The sequence below is a fragment of the Alosa sapidissima genome, chromosome 11, assembly GCF_018492685.1.
Source record: "Alosa sapidissima isolate fAloSap1 chromosome 11, fAloSap1.pri, whole genome shotgun sequence".
Lineage (NCBI taxonomy): Eukaryota > Metazoa > Chordata > Actinopteri > Clupeiformes > Clupeidae > Alosa > Alosa sapidissima.
In genome coordinates this window covers 29,963,438-29,980,937 of record NC_055967.1, presented here as the reverse complement: position 1 = coordinate 29,980,937, position 17,500 = coordinate 29,963,438, and the positions used below count along the sequence as shown (strand labels likewise).

At 45.6% G+C, this 17,500-nt stretch overlaps 1 protein-coding gene across 1 annotated transcript in view; it reads right to left on the bottom strand.

Moving 5' to 3' along the window:
* The window catches only part of brsk2a (BR serine/threonine kinase 2a), a 189,345-nt gene that overhangs the window by 8,478 nt on the left and 163,367 nt on the right, over nucleotides 1–17,500 (bottom strand). Inside the window, 13 exon segments of the mRNA XM_042111315.1 lie at nucleotides 1–114; nucleotides 2,108–2,231; nucleotides 3,715–3,763; nucleotides 4,891–4,996; nucleotides 4,998–5,033; nucleotides 5,035–5,094; nucleotides 5,096–5,203; nucleotides 5,205–5,825; nucleotides 7,961–8,021; nucleotides 13,868–13,933; nucleotides 15,042–15,192; nucleotides 16,339–16,436; nucleotides 16,702–16,742. The exon segment at nucleotides 1–114 is cut by the window's left edge and continues 67 nt beyond it. Coding sequence (XP_041967249.1) covers nucleotides 1–114; nucleotides 2,108–2,231; nucleotides 3,715–3,763; nucleotides 4,891–4,996; nucleotides 4,998–5,033; nucleotides 5,035–5,094; nucleotides 5,096–5,203; nucleotides 5,205–5,825; nucleotides 7,961–8,021; nucleotides 13,868–13,933; nucleotides 15,042–15,192; nucleotides 16,339–16,436; nucleotides 16,702–16,742 — 1,635 coding nt within the window.

Genomic DNA, 17,500 nt, shown 5'->3' with positions numbered 1-17,500 from the left:
GGTGATGTCCACCTGGAACTTGACGGGCTTCTGGAAGACGGTAGGGCCGGCCGTGGACTTGTACTCCGCCCGGAAGCTGGTCTGGGAGATCACACTGTGGCTGAGGCTGGGAATCTAATGGCAGGCAAGGCAACAGGGTTAGACGACGCCACGCTGCCACAAACTACTCATACAGATATAAAAGACCCACAGGGTTACACAACACCACGCTGCCACAAACTACTCATACAGATACAACAGGGTTAGACGACGTCACGCTGCCACAAACTACTCATACAGATACAAAAGACCCACAGTGCTGCTTTGTCACTATTTTAAGTCACAGTGGTACAAACTAACACTGGTACAATGCTATTACAGAGTTACCACAAGTCATAGCATATTGTTCATGTTATGCTATTAACACATTATCACAATAGTATTATCTATTCGCTACGGTTAGTTATTCCCCAAGTATAAACATATAATAATTCCCATTGATTAATTCTATGTTTATACTTGGGGAACAATTGTAATAGTAGGTACAGGCTCTCTTAACATGCTCAAGCTATTGAACATAATAAAACTGATATTTTATTCATGATAAAAACACTGCTTCAACCTACTCAGTGTTACAAAGCACTGATTTAGCAGCATGGGTGATCATCCGTTTTTAACCTGGTGATGGAGTGAGTGCTTTCCTGGCCACCAGAGCAGCATCAGTGGTATAACTCAGCCCACATGCCTAACCATTGACTAGGGACACAATCTGTCGTGTGAAAGACTGGGATTTTTCTGGCCGGCCGAAAAATAAAGAAAGAAAAAAAAATCACTGGCCATGTGCTGCCTTGGCTTTTTGCGTGTGCCAAAAAAAAATGTATGTGTGAAAAAATCAGTGACCGATGACTACTTGACATCTGATTAAGGCTGGATCACCGGACGTGTTTATCTGATTGCATACCATGGCTGTCGTTTAATGCATGTGTTATTTCTGCACTAGCGGAATCATTAAGCATAATGCTGAGGTCTGTGTTGCTGAGTCCTGGCCCTGTCACGACAAGCGTCTTATGCTTGATCACCCTCAAGCACATTGGACTTTCTTAATTTAACTTATATAGTGTATTTAGTATTTAGTTTTCTTAGTTTTCTTATCTGTCTTATCTTCTACTGTCTTTATTGTACAGTGGAGTTTAGTTATATGTTTATACTTATACTTATGTTTACCATTTCTGCTGTAAGTGCATGTTGGGTGTTATGTCTGTATGCTACTGAGACCCTTGAATTTCCCCTTGAGGATCAATAAAGTATCTATCTATCTATCTATCTATCTGTTCACGGCCTTAAGTGCCCCTAAATATATCCATGATTGACCATGTTGTGATGGCAACCATGAAGACATCCTTGTCCACACAGACTGGTCCTTATCAAAACATGGACCTGTAAAATATTTCATGGCATAATGTAAGTCCTGCAGGGTGAATATTTTGCAAAACAAAAGACTGAAATACAATAATATTAAAGATGCTAACTGTCGCATTTTTCATTATATAGCCTAAGCCAAATATATGCTGACAATGTATTGCTGTAGGCCTATTTCATGTGTTCTCCTCAGATAGGATGCCTCAGAAACATAGCTTCTCATCATGTAAACTGATGACTGGGAATCACTACAACATGCTTGTGCACAAAGCCAGGCCTTAGCAGGCTGTAGCCTTACTGCAGTCTGTTTCACGCCACGGCATCTATATGCTAATGGCCGGTACGCTGTTGATTTTCTACTGACCTTAAAATGAAAATGCTAGTCGGAGAGAAATTGGAAACACGCATACTAGCATTTGTACTGGATTGCGACATAAATCAGAACCACGTTCACAAATCGAGAGAACACTGCCTCACGGCAATGTCTATTGGAGCATTTGGTATGGAGGCAGAGGGATCTGATCTGATAGCAGCATTAGGCAAAATAGAGGAGAGATAGCCGAATTCTCATAATGACAGGCTATGTACTGTGCTGAGTGTGTGTGTGTGTGTGTGTGGGGGGGTGAATTTAAAAGAAGCTAACAGTTGTTCAGGGGGGATAAAAAAGACATGGGAATCCAGGAATTCAGAGCAAAAAAAGGAGTCTTACTGAGAGAAAGGCCTGGACGATGTCCGCTTTGATGGAGCTCAAGGGTTTGTCCTTGATGACCACAAAGATCTGCTCCTCTTTCTCCAGGTTGATAAAGTTACCGAACCAAGATTTTTTGGCAAGTCTGCAACAGAGCAACACCAAAACAAAATAGTGATAAAAACATGAAAAAAAATAGCAAGTACATATTACAAATGGCAAGTTACATGTTGACACGTTAAAGCAAAATGTTGACACGTTAAAACAATGGCAGTTAAAGCAAAAAATCAATAAATAAAACCCTAGGACATTAGCATAAATAAGCTCTTTTCAGGCACACAACAATATCAATACACAGAGACGTTTTTCAGTTAACACGAAGGGACAGAAAATAGAAAGATACAGAGAGGCCGAAGAATGGACTGGCTGTTCCTCTGACACTGACACATTGCCTCTGCCCACTTCTTAATCTTCATTCATTTCACACCCTCTGTCAACCAGCATCTCATTCATTTGGGATGAGGAGTGTTTATCTTGTCTTGTGGGGGACAGTGGGACAGTCGCTCACGATTTGAGAGCTCAAAATCAGATTCAGACGAGAGGAGCTCACAAACCAAATCAAATGAGTTTTCATCAAGTAAAGGCTTAAAGGGAATATATAACAGGAGGAAAAATAAAGACTAGAAAGATAAAGAAATAAGGGGGGAAAGGCTGTTTTGGTAAACAAGGGATCATTTGTCATGAGAAAGTTTCTCTGGCGTTTGCATTCCGTGTGGACCTGGTGTACAGAAGAGGGAGAGAGATGACTTCACTCTGTCGGCAGAGCGGGAAGGAGAGAAGAGGGGGGAAGAGAAACATAACACTGAGGGGGGAAAGGAGCAGGGCGAGACAAATGGTGCTTGATGCTTTTTCACGCCAGGTACACTGGCGAGTTTTTACTGCCAACATCTGTTTCAACACCCCACGCTTTCACTCGACTATTCTCCTCAACCACGTTGAATCCACCCCCCCCCCCCCTTCTTTTGTTTTTAATCTAATCACAAGCACTGTAACTCCAACAACAAAAAACAATGTTTGGAAAACCACTTGGTTTCATTAACACTATTACACATATGAGAAAGCCAGAGCTTCAGGCACTAGGCCTTGTGAGGAGGTGGGAATTCAATCTAATCAGAGGGGGGTTTGGGAAACAGCTTGGGATATGCATCTGAGAGAGCAGCTACTGTGAATAACGCACACCCAGTCCAATCATGCGGTGCAATATGCTACATCCACAGTTGTGCTTACAGAGTTTGGTTCCAAACTCTTCTTAATTAGACCCTGGTGATTGATAATTGCTGGTTGGAGACAGAATGGTGCATTAAAAATTTGGGTGAAAATGGAACATCAGTCATGAAGCCAAGGTAGGAAAAATAGTGTGTGACTGATATAATATTTAGACTGATCGAATCCACCAAAAATGTCCTCCAAATCAGACAAAGTTGTCAGTGCCAGAGGGAGCAAACATCCAATTGCAACCATGGAAGAGAATACTAGACAATCCATTACCATAAGCTGCAGACAGATGAGAAAACTAAAGCATTTCTCAGACTATTGACACTAAACTGTAAACAGATACATGTACTCACTCTGGGGAAGACTCTGGGGTCAGGCTGGACATCTCCTCTTGTGTGGGAACTAAACACAGTCAGACAGAGCTTATGATTAGCCATACTGAAGAAGTATAAACTGTCTTTTATCATATTATAATACTTGTATAACTATATAATGTATAGTGTACTATTACCTGTATTATATATATATATATATATATATATATATATATATATATAAAAGCATATTATATATATAATATGCTTTTAATCTTACATTCTATATGCTTTTAATCTTACATTCTACTGAGTATTATTCACAGTGTATGTGAATGTTTTAATGTCTGTCGTGTCTAGCGTCTAGTTATCTAATTGAACCCTTGTCTGAAACCAGGGAACCCTTTGTGTTTCTATCAAACTAAATGTTGGCGAGCTGCTGTATTTCTGGAATGTGTCAAAGACGCAGAAGATGTGCCACTGAGTTCATAGTTAAGTTAGTATCAGCAGCTGAGGAGCCACCATAGCAGGGGGCGGATGGAAGGAGTTATAATTAAATTAGTGTAGTGCATTGCAGAACCACACACACGCACGCACGCACACACACACACACACACACACACACAAACACACGCAGAGAGAGAGAGAGAGAGATAGAGAGAGAGAGAGAGAGAGAGAGAGAGAGAGAGAGAGAGAGAGAGAGAGCAACAAGTGCACTTCTCCTTGTGTGCCCCTCAGGCTCATTAAGCACTCAGTACACAGCCTCACAGAGCCAGACACACAGTGCATCATATCATATCATATCATATCATATCATATCATATCATATCATAGACAACTATGAGGGTATTAGATTCAAATTGGATGTGAACGATTGTTGTGTGGAGTGTCCGACACCTTGTAATGGTGGAGGTCAGTGGTGTGTGAAGTTTATCTTATCAAAAGACAAGATAACTATGTTATGCAAATGCAAGTGCTGTGTTTCTGTATATCTATTTGTATTCTCTTGTATGCCACAAATGAATACTTAACAAATGACAGAAGAAAAATCTAGTATTCACCAACTGCACTATTCTTTTCGTACTTACTTTTGCCATTCATTACCAAAACCTATATTCCTAGCTCCTGCTAGAGTCACATCTGGCTCTATAAGACCTAATCGTCTAAGACTGGACATAAGACGAGAGCATAAAAAGAGCATTCCTGCTGTCCTACCTTGCAGTTTCCTGCGGTGGAAACGCGGCGATCCCAAGAAGCTGTTCTTGATGGAGTTGAGGCGCGTCCTCCAGGGCATGCCGCCGATGGAGGGACTGGGTGGGGGGGGTCGGGGTGGGCGTGCCGGCCGGGCTCTCCTTGGGCGGTGTGCACGGGGGTCCCTTTGGGGGTGGGGAGAGGGCTGCCTCGGGGGGAGGGGTGAGGGGGTCACCTGTATGGTGGGGATAGATTTGGTGCTGTGGTCAGACGTCGGCACGGGATGGAAGTGGTGCAGCCGGATGGACGGGATGGGGGAAGCGGGAGTGAAGGAAGGGGGGCACGGAGACCTGGGGGGCGAGAGGGGTGGCGGAGGCAGGAGACCGCCGCCTCAACTGGGCTGGGCTGCCGGGGATGCTGGGGGGTTGGGGCTGGCACGGGGTAGAGGGCTCAGACTTGGCGGCCGATAGTTGCTCCGCTATCGTCTCCGTCAGCGGGTTGGACTTAGTGGCCTGCAGGGGCTTGTCAGTCAACTTGGGCTTGGATGGGAGGGTCAGGGTCTTGGGATCAGGCTGGAGAGAATTAGCCGTGGGCTGGAGGGAGTTGGAGGTGGAGGTGGGCAGCAGAGAGTTGGAGGTAGGTTGGAGAGAGTTGGGGATTGGTTGGAGGGAGTTGGAGGTAGGTTTGGTGGAGTTGGAGATAGGTTGGAGGGAGTTGGAGGTAAGATGGAGGGATTTGGGGGAGGTGGGTTGGAGGGAGTTGGGGGTGGGTTGGAGGGAGTTGGGGGTGGGTTGGAGGGAGTTGGGGGAGGTGGGTTGGAGGGAGTTGGGAGTTGGGGAGCGGGCACCCGTCCGGTTCGGCTGTGGCTGGGGTTCAGGGGACTCGGTGGTACTGCTGGAGTTTATGGTGGTCTGGGAAATGTCTAGGGACTGGGGAGGGACACAGAACTTCCTGACAGGCTAAGGGGTACAAGAGAGGGGCATGCACCACAACACAGAGAGACAGACAGAGAGAGAAAGAGAGAGAGAGAGAGAGAGAGAGAGGGAGAGAGATAGAGAGGGAGGGAGGGAGGGAGAGAGCATACAGCCAGAGCAGAGGACACAAGCACACCAACCAGGAATGGAGGAAATGGATGAGTGGCCAAAATGGGAACCAAGAAAACAAAAGGGACAAGAGGCAAAGACAAACAAAACACATGCAGTTAGCCCAAACAGCCCAAACAGTGGGGACAAAACAACCAGCAACCAGACAACATAAAAACAACACAAGAACAAACAAACAAACAAACAAACAAACAAACAAACGAGGAAACAAAAACCAGACATCGTTACAGGCATTCAACAAAGCGAGGACAGAAACCGGCATGTAGACACAACAAAGAAGCCGGGCTCCTCTGTGCTGAGATGGTTGGCTGTGAGGGCAGTGAGTGGAAAAGCTGCAGGCAGGACAGGGGCCCGGTGGAGGTGGACCGGCAGGCGATGGTGAGGGTGAAGCTTCGGCCCCAGACATGGAGATGCAGGAGTGCACAGTGGATGCTGGGTATCCCTTTTTACCGTCATCGTTTCTCATATCGCATTGAACGCTTTGCAAGGTTGCTCTTGCTAAGAAAACTCTGCTGTAAATCAGACTATTGTAGGCCTACGCTTGTATAGAACCATTCTGTTGTTTAAAGGGTGCAGTTCAGACTGTACATTTTTGATGCAGTGTCTAGTATAAGTCACACTTTTGTAACCCTGTCAAAAATAACTGTTAGTTGGAAAGAGAAACCCTCACACTGTGATTTTGTTGGAGAGGAATTTGTTCAAAGCCCTCAGCTGTCTCATTCAGGGAAAAACTCATTAACGTCAACCCAAGACAGTGATTAGGCCAGAATGAGAGTGTCTACTCAGTTACATAAAGGCTAACCGCAAGCATGCAGGTTTTTAGGTTAACTGCGCGGAGACAGTAGACAGCATTCAGTAAGCAGGAACCCCACTGCAGTGTCCTCAAAATCCCTCATTTCTCTGTGCAGAAACTTCCAGCAAAAAAGCTTCTTTTTTTCACGAAGACTAGTTGATGCTATGAGAATGCTATGAGAATGAGAGGAGGGTTTCAAAGTGGGTTGCAGAAATCAATTTGCCTTTTAAATCAAGTCGGGCTCCGTGTCGTGAGAGGCTGGGTCGTACAGGCCTGTGTAATCGGCGAGCGCCGGCTCAAACAAGTCAGCTGTAAAAGTTTCGCCATGAGCCTCTCGTGATAATCTGAAAAGAAGGATTTTCTAGAGCCATCTCCAAGCTGGATTTCCTCTGGCTCAGGCCACTGAGAACATAGCCATCGGATAACGGTGGATATCTCCTCGGCAGACAAAGTTTAGAGACTTTTTTTCTTTTTCTTTTCCCTGCTTCTCTACTTTGCATGCTTTTGCTTGCTCAAGGGCGATGAAAGTGATACGCAAAGAGTAAAGCTACCACAAGTCCGAAGCGCTAACCAGTAGGCCACGGATGCCCTAATCCCTGCCCTTTATCTCTCAATAGTCACAATTATAAAACCCCGAACAATTCACGGTGGAGTTCACAATTAAATAACTGATTAAGTAGTTCATCCACACCTAATCAAATGTATTGTAAATGTATTGATTTAACCAGATATTCAAATATCTGCCCTCATTCTTTAACCATCAGCACAGTGGTGATAACAGCTAAGAGCTAATTGCTAACTGTTGACAGCTGAGGCCGCGCTACATGCATCGCTGACGCTGACATAAAACAGCTAAGAGCTAATTGCTAACTACTAAAAGCTGAGGCCGTGCTACATGTATAACGGTAGATAGTTGGTCAGTAGCTGTGTAATATGTATGTTGTGTAAACCTCCCTCCTGACGCCTGAAGAGTCGTGCTAGTGAGAGAGCTAACAGCCTGGGCATGTTAGCTCAATTGCTAGCATGCTCGACTCCCGATCCGAGGTGTTCGGGTTCGAGTCCGGGCGTGTTCAGGGCTGTGCACATGCATCGCTGAGGTAAAAAGGAATACGCATGAGGCGTGGAGGCAGCCAGGCAGGAGCGGCCTGGGACGAGGGGGCGGTAGCAAGGCTGGAGATGAAGAGGAAGAGGCACTTACCCGGGGACTACTGAGGGGGCTGGTGGACAGTCCAGAGGATGCTCCACTGATGGACCGCGACCTGCCAGTACAGAGAAGCACAGCGGGAAGGACACAGGAGAAAATTCTCAGAGTTAGAGAGCTGTTGTAAAAAAGGGGGAGATACAGATGAAGAAATGGAGAGAGAAAAAAAGAGGGAAGAAACAGAAAGAAACAGAAAGAAAGAAAGAGGGGAAGGGCGAAAGCATCTGTACACATTTAAGGCATTTTGGGTGTTGGGAATTGACTAGCATAGCTCCCATGTCAGGTTTTGTGCAAAGGTTAATGCTCTAACTAACTAGAACTATTGGCAAATAAAAAGCAGACTAGCAAACCCCAAAGAGCCTATTGCATCAATTATGAATAGCAAAGCAGACATTCCAGTTGATGCACTCCTAAGAGAAAGCCCACAAAAACAAAAACCCAATTGAGAGCTGTTGTTTTCTCTCAAACAACAGCTGCTTAAGCATCCAAACAAGTCCATAACCTCGAACAACAACACACAGGCTAATCACTCAACAGCCTGTCCTCATCAAGTTGCATTTCTCCCCCTCTCATGTCGACAGACAGCGCACAGCTGTTAGGTTTTTTGACAGGCATCCTTTTTTCCTCCAGCCCCTCATCCCCCCCCCCCCCCAATCAAGCCAGCCATCCCTCTGGTCTCCCGTCTGAGCTTTGGAACCTGCGGGGAGATGAGGGAAAGTGTTGGGGGTGGTTGGTGGGGACGGTGGTTTGGGGGAGGGGACGGTTGGGTGTTATTGCCTGACCAGTCGGATATGGGAAAAGGTGATGGTGGTTACTTGTGATGGTTGCTGTATGACAAGTCGGATATGGGAAAAGGTGATGGTGGTCACTTGTGATGGTGGTTACTGTATGACCAGTGAGTTATGAGGAAACAGGGTGATTGGGATGGTGTTTGGTCAGTGGATCTTCTGGCCAATCGATTTCCGTTTCGAAAAAATGAAAATTAACAAAGCAAAAACAAAGGATTATTAGATTTCCGTTTTAAAATACAAAATCGAAAAACGAGAATCAAGTCATTTTCCGTTTTCCTAATCGGTTTTAAAACATCAAAATACAAATACCGAAATTAGTCTTAAATTTCGACGATCATTATTCAATGAAGCCTAATGTTAGTCTTAGGCTAATCCGAGTACTTAGAAGCTCGCATCATAGATCAAAAGATGATTTTATATTCCTCTTTTTAGTCAACTTTAGCAGAGGTGCTGTATGTCGGACCAACCTAATAAATACATCAAAGTAAAATGAGTGATTGCATAGGTAGGCCTATAGGCTACGTGACCGCAGTAGCCCTTGCATCCCATAGGCTACCTCGCATACTGCTTTTGCCACCTCAGAACGGAAACGGAAATCAAATAATCCTTTGTTTTTTGTTTTTGTTAATTTTCATTTTCGAAGCGGAAATCGATTAGCCAGAAGATCCACTGACCGGTGTTTACTGTACATTTACATTTATTCGTTTAGCAGACGCTTTTATCCATATCTCAATTATTTTACAAGGGCCATTCTCCACAGAGCAACTTGGGGTTACGTGCCTTGCTCAAGGGCACAACAGTGGAAGCCGGGAATTGAACCCACAACTTTTCAGGCTACTGCTACTACGCTACCACTGGCCCGTTTGGTGATGGTGGGGGTTGGTGTTGCTGCTGTGTGACCAATCAGGCTCATCAGAGGGAGCTGAGGGGGGATTGAGCCAGCCTAGTTCCGGTGAGAGCGAAAGCAGGAATGCGACCAGGTGGAAACTCCAGACTTCAGACAAACAGACTTTCAGCCAGGGTAGGGGATGGCATTAGAGAGAGGGGGGGGGGGGGGGGGGGCTTGAAGAGGAGGAAGGATAGGAAGGGCAAAAGACAGCAAGAGCAGAGGTGTAAAACCAACAGACGCAGAGAAGAGAGACCTTTAGCAGTGGTAATGTAGTGTTAGGGGTAAAGAGAAACAGAGAGAGAGAGAGGGAAATAAAGAGAGAGAAATAGAGAGAGAGAGCGAGAGAGGGGCTAGGATAGAGAGACCAGGATCGGAGAAGGTAGAACAAATGGCTGAAGAACAAAAAAAAGAAGCCGAAGATCAGACAGCAGAGGTGTGAAAACAACTAAAGGAACAGAAAAGAGGAGACTTCGGGTGAGAACCGAGACAACGTGGTGAGGAAATATGATGAACCGACAGAAGGGGAGGTATAAAGGAAAAAAATGAGAGGGAGAGTGAGAGAGTGGAGAGCAGAACAAAGGGTCGTTCTGAACGAACAATGTCAGAGTCGGAGCGAGGCGAACGCGAGCAGGCTTGGAGACTGAGTGGAGGAGTTGGCGAGCAAACAGCCATTAGTGAATAGCACCACCCACGCCTCGAGCGCCTGGATCTATGTGTGGATGCGTGTGGGCGGTCAGAAGACACTTGCCAGCTTGGCTGATTTTTAAGCAGATCCGTGGAGCAAGTGCTGCTGATGGGGGGAGGAGGGTGGGGGTGGGGGGGGTGGTGCAGCAAGCTGGGAGCTAAAAATGTTTATGTCGTCTGCGGCAGCACATAGAGCAATATGGCTTCAGAGAAGGAGAGGGCAGCGTGTGTCATCAATTGATTCCATGTTTTTTGCATGAGCCTGAACGCCACATGCGCCACGATGATATGAGCAGCCTGAGGCTATTGTTGCGATATCATCATACATCCACCAACCCCCTCCCATATGCCTGCTGCATACCCATGCAGCTGTCCCATATCAGCATAGGGCTTCCGGCTGGACTTTTATTAACTCAACCTGGAATAAACCCTCTTCATCTCTTCCTCTATCTCACTCTATTTGTATCTCTCCATCTTTCTCTCCGCTGCGCTTGGGTGCAGATGAGCTCTATAAAAACCCTCCGATGGAAGAACAGAGTGTCTAGTGTGTGTGCGTGCGTGCGTGTGTGTGTGTGTGTGTGTGTGTGTCTGTGTGTGTGTGTGTGTGTGTGGCACGTAGCCACTGCCACACACACACACACACACACACACACACACACAGGAAGATGCATACTTGTGCCCAATCCATTGGGTGTGGTGGCTACTGACCCCCTGCGTCTGTCAGACAAGCTACAGAGTGTGGAGAAGCTCCAGAGAGGCTGTGGGAGGGCTTTGTAGGATGCTGTGTGTGTGTGTGTGTGTGTGTGTGTGTGTGTGTGTGTGTGTTTGGAGAGGGATAATATGGAAAAACATTAAACAAAAAAGAGAAATCACAGGAAACAAAAAAGGGGATTGAGGAATTGGTCCAGGGCTGGGTTGAGATGTGTGTTTGGGGGATGGGGATTCTGACTGGGCAACCAAAACGAACACCCAGCCTCACAAGCTGCACAGCTATGCTGAGTTCACCAGAGAGGCGTCTGTCTCAACTGGCCTCCCTCATCCAATCCACAGCTAGCTTGCGCCGTGCTAATAGAAAAAAGATAAATGTCAAGCTGCCATTTGCGTTGATTTGAGAAATAAGCCTCACCGATACGTATTTAATGTGATGGATTAAGCTTTTAGTTGGACACGTTGTGTCCTCAATATGTCCTAAGAGAATAACAATAATGGGGCCAGGGAAAATAATAAAATCTATTGATATTTTCCACACCCCAAAAATATGTATTTGCCGAAAAAATGAAAAAGCCCTTTGGGTCTTTTCAATTTGGCCTTCGCCATTTCATTAACCTTTTCTCTGCGCATACATTTTTATGGTTTCTGAATGTCCCATAATGTATCTGAGAATTAGGAACACAATGCATGCTTGCACAGAATGGAGGGGAGAGGTAAACAATTGTTTCTCTGCAGAATGCCTTCAATTATTTCTCTGGCAAGGACAGGTCTGACTTGACGAGTGTATCAGAGGAACGCAAGACACACCACTGACCAATCCTTCTGCGCCATGGACGTCTTTGTAGCTTTCCCTTCTCCTGCACAAAAAACTGTCCTCTTCCATTCATTTTTTTTTTCAGATCTTCAGATCAGATCTAACTTGTCAAAACATGTTTCACTTTTTTTTTGACACACACTGATCTTAAGTTCTCCCTCTGTGGCACAAGTTTTGGGAAAGTTTACTGTTTTAGGCAGAAAAACAAGAAAGCACACACAACAGCACACATTCCCATTCTCTCACACAGAGATCAAAATGCACAGATTTGTACACACACAGATGTATACACTAAAATGTGAACACAAACACAGACAGACAGGAATGAAGGAGGGTCATAGGCATAAAGAGGGTCTGAGATGTCAGACGCAAAAAAAGAAAATGCTCACGCACACACACACACACACACCCACACCCACACCCACACCCACACACACACACACACACAATCCAAATCTAGGAAGCCCCCAGCAACAAAAGAAAAACTACTTTCTGATATTGTGCAGGCAGTGTAGAGGCTAGGCAAACAGGGTATGGAGATGAAGGCAAGGTCATGACCAGGAGTGGGGAGCATCATACTGGCAAAAAGCAGCAATGACTACAGCAGAGGCCAGAGTGACTTCACCAGAGAGATGCAGGGCTGCTCTTCAGCATGCCAGTGGCATCCAGCCGGATGCGTTTAGGGAGCCGTGTGAACCACGACATGAACTAGTAAGAGTGACTCCAGACAGCATGAGCTTGGTTAACTGGATGAGCAGAGATACACAGCTGAGATGCTGGAACTGTAAGTATGTCTGGCCATATGGAATTAGACTAGCCAGCGCCCCCTGCTGAGCTAATAATGATCACGCGATCAAGTCCAGTATGCCTAATAAATATTAGTTGCTTGTTTGTTGACACGCATGCCTTGACGTGGAATGCCTAAATTGATACTAATGATTTTAATCTGAGTCGGGGCTTGGCTGTTTCGTCCTCGACGCACTGAGGATTATTTCATAAATCGCTCGCTAATTGGAAAGAGCTAAGCCTTCTTTCTGGGCCATTGCCACCCCCTGTTAACTCAATTACAAGTTTTGACATTCAATAAAACGGCCGGCTGTGAAAAAAATAAATAAAAATAAATTTGGGAGCAGAGTTCAATTCCAGACTCAAGGGCAAGAGATTTGGCTGTCATCTGACGTGGTGGTGAAAAATGAGGCTGTTGATGAGATTGGGAGTTTGAAATGAGCTGGTGAATGGAACGTTGGCGACTAACAGTTACGGGGAGGACTAGACAATATGTTACAGAGAGGAAAGGAGGACGGTCAGTGAGAGAGAAAAAAACAAGATAAGAAACAGGAGAGAGAGAGAGAGAGAGACAGAGAGAGAGAGAAATGGAGAGAGTAAGAGAGAGAGATAATGTAACAGTAATTACATGTAATGTAATAATACGACATGTAATAATATTACATGTAATGTAATAATGTCTTATCTATCGTATGTTCTGTATTGTATTATTGTATTGTTTGATGTCCTGCTTTGGCAATGCAAAGAAATATTTGTCATGCCAATAAAGCTACCTTGAATTGAATTGAATTAAATTTAATTGAATTGATAATGTAACATAGGTAGAGAGAGGGAGAGAGAAAGAGAGAGTGTAAGAGAGGTAGAGGGAGTGAGAGAGAAACGAAAGTAGCTACTGAGTTGAAGATGAATAAACCTAGGCAATGGTTCAATAGTCAGCACAAATGCATCATACATTTTAATGAAGTGCTCAGTTGTCTTCATTGCGCTGTAGAACAGACTTCTAAAAAACGAAGACTCACACCTTTTTTTTTCTACTGCGAGGAAAATGGACGGGAACAGTAGTCTCATATCACAGTTTGAATTGGCTGTCATGTTTTCCAGCGTTTAATGACTTAACATGGAGGAGATTTGGGATTGAAAAGCAACACTGCATCTCGTTGGGCACTAGAGCGAGACAGAAAAAGAGGCCCGGCAGGCCAGAAGAGAGGAGAGAGGGAGGACAAGAGTACCTTTCTTCTTTGCTGCATTTGGGATGGGCGTCAGAGATATCCAAGCTTTTACTGAACACACTCTTACTACAACGGGGGGAGACAAAGTGAACACACAGTGAGTCAGTTGCTCTCGCACGTGTATGTGCGTGTGTGTGTGTGTGTGTGTGGTCTACCGTGGTACAGTACATACCTATACCTGCTAAGCGAGAAAAAAAAGAAAAAAATCTATCTCTATCGACTTCCATTGTCTCACTCTCACTCACTCTGTTTCTCTTTATCCATATGACCTTGCTTAACTTCACTGAGAGCTCTGGAGCTAGTCTAGCTTGAAAACAGAGACATTTTAAGACAGCAGGTGTAGCACTCAGTCAAACTACACTCTTCCCCAATGGGATATTAAACAGCACCAATACTGTAGTCTGAGGGAAGTTTAGTTTGAGTTTTAACGCAACTTCCACATTCAGACAGGAGTTGTCTTCATCAGAGACACACACAGTCGCTGACACTCCACATTAAAGAGTGAGGGAGGTTAAAAGTGGAGTGAACTGTTTTTTTTTTGGCGTAAATCACTTTTAATGAACAGAGAGACGTTTCGGCGCTTCGGGATGATGCATAATAGCTTCCTGTTTAGATGGGAGGGCACTCCTCCCTCACTCCCAGCTGTGAGGAAGCAGACCTCTCAGTCTTACCGTGGCACTAAGATGTCTAATGAGAGAGAGAGATTGACAGAATGAAAAGCGAAAAATGGTGACAGAAATAGAGAGAAATGGAGCGACAGGGAGAGAAAGAGAGAGAGAGAGTGAGAGAGAGAGAAAGACAGAGAGGGAGAGGGAATGAGAGAGAGAAAACTGCCACACAAAGTGCTTCTCTGAAGAATAATACATGAATCACGGCTGCTGAAAATAGACGAGGCCTATACGGCTGAACTGATCGCTTCCAGCCTGCAGGCGATGTGGAGCGGTGAGGATGAATGCAGTAAGTGAGGAATGGGGGAAATATGATGGACCGGGTGGCAACAAGCTAATGCACCTCCCGAAAGGCATCATATTTATATACACACAGAATGACACAGCGTGTGTGGGTTGAAACGAGACAATGCTGTGGATGAAAATTATTGTGTGTGTGTGGGTGGGTGGGTGCAGTCAGAACGGGGTGGGGTTGAGTGGAAGGTCAAAGGTCATTTGGGTCACACCTCTGTCCGTGTTGCGTCATGTCGATGGCCCGGCGGGCGGGTACCGGTGAGCCTCCGTCTGTCACGCTCAGCACCTCCATGGACTTGCGCTCTGGCCTCCGCTTGCCATGCCGGTTGAGCATCGGGGAGTCCACACGCTTCCTGGGGGGATCTGCAGGCGAGAGAGAGAGAGAGAGAGAGAGAGAGAGAGAGAGAGAGAGAGAGAGAGAGATAGAGAGAGAGAGAGAGAGATAGAGAGAGATGGAGGGATGGGAGAGAGTGAGAGACAGAGAGATGGAGGGATGGGAGAGAGAGACAGAGATTGCTTGCCTCTGGCATTTGGGTATCTGATCGAGATCAATGTCTGTCATTGATGCATTTCTGGGCTCAATTGGGCGGGTAAAGCAATCACTGTGCTGTGTTTAGTACTATGTGCAGTGAGCAGCCATGGACCAATGGCCACATTTCAGGCACAGCATATCATATCTTACATATGACCACAATGTAATGTTGATTGCATGTGGTCAGTAAAAAAACAGGGAGCATTTTTTCACTACTGAGAGGGTAGCAGTCAGCTGTACAGCAGATCAGTACACAAGACTTGCGTTTGTACCATCCATTCACTACTAGCCTAGAAATCTAGACGCACCCTAGCGGCAGCAAATGTAATTTGCAGCCAGAGTAGTCTAGCAACTCTCCGTTGGCTTGCGAGCTGGAAAAATGAAACTTCTATCAGGCCAATTACATCGTGTATAGAGTCAGCGACGGTTTCGCATGAATTTCCTGCTACTTGAAAACAAAGAAGATGGATGCTGCTGCTGGAGAACAGCGGTCTTTGAATCGCGACTCGAGTTAAGCTTTTTTAATTTGGCAAAAGTCTGATCAACTAGCCAAGTAGCTCCGCTGGTGGGAAAATGCATAGGACTCATGAGTTGTAGCGCTATCCTATTGCGTGCAGAGGAAATTTGAAAGACAACCATTTATCCCGCCCCTCGGATTGAGCAGTGCCTATGGTAAGTTCCCAGACCCTTCATCTTTATGTGGGTCTGGCTCGTCAGGCTAATTCACTACAGCACTATATAGTGGATAACTATATGATGGTCATTCACTACATGGTGCACTATCTAGTGAATATATGGACGGTTCGAACACAGGGAAGTCTTTTGTAAGAAGACATAGCTAACATGGCAATAGCATAGCCATAGACAGGGAAGGAGTCTTTTGTAAGAAGACAAAGCTAACATGCCAACAGCATAGCCACTGAAACTCCACTCTTCCTCTGCACACTGTGTGGCACTGTCCAGTTCTGGGCTCTTACCAATCTCGTTGCGAGGGGGCAGGTTCTGGTCCTCGTGGCTGGGATACCTCTCCTTGCGGTCCAGGAGCAGGTAGTAGATCATCTTTTCCTGGTTGTCACTGCAAAGCACAGTGGATGCCACAGTGAAGAAGGGAGCAGAGGAAAGACATGGTGATGCATGGCATTAATAAACAAGACACACACTCACACACACACACACACACACTCATTAAGATGAAGAGGTCTCTTGAGATAGAGCGGGAGACGTAAATAGCATAGAGGCGAGATTGTGGAGATACTAAAAGCCCAGGCTCTCAGTTCAGTCACGTTCAGCTCAAACGCTCCATGAGAAAAGGACTGAATCTGGACAGCGTCCAGCCCCACAGCACAGAGAGTGCAGCAGCGGATAAATCCAGCTTCTCCAGCTTGAAATGAGGACACAGAAGTAACTCTTAAGCACAAGATGTCCCCAAACCATTCTTAGCTAGGTAGCTGGAGGAGCCAAATGTGTGTGAATATGTGTATGTATGTGTGTGTGTGTGTGTGTGTGAGCCACCCACGAGTTTTAGGACATCATCGTTCAGAATCGTTCATCACACGTAGAGACGTGCCTTGCAGATAAAGTGTCTGATGGTAATTGTGCCACTTCTTAGATGATGGATGGAGGACTCTTCACTAAAGCACCGATGCAGCAAGGTGCTCTGGCAAAGCCTCTTCTCCTCAGAGTCTATATGTAGGTCTCAGAGGAGCGAACGAGAGCACAGGCACACAGATGGATTGGTGTGTGTGTGTGTGTGTGTGTGTGTGTGTGTGTGCGTGTGTGTTTGTGAGGAACAACACAGGCACACAGATGAAAGAAGGCAAAGTGGGAGAGAAAAAAAGATAAGACGAAGAGAGAGATAGAATGTGGAGAAAGAGGAAGAGAGAGATAGAATGTGGAGAAAGAGGAAGAGAGAGATATAATGTGGAGAAAGAGGAAGAGAGAGATAGAATGTGGAGAAAGAGGAAGATAGAGATAGAATGTGGAGAAAGAGGAAGAGAGCGATAGAATGTGGAGAAAGAGGAAGATAGCGAGGCAGAGAAAGAGTCTCTGGATATAGAAACAGAGGACCCGTGTGGCAAGTGAGGGGTAACGCGGGATGTGTTCGGGGGAAATAACCCAGCACGAGTGGTTTAACTGGCA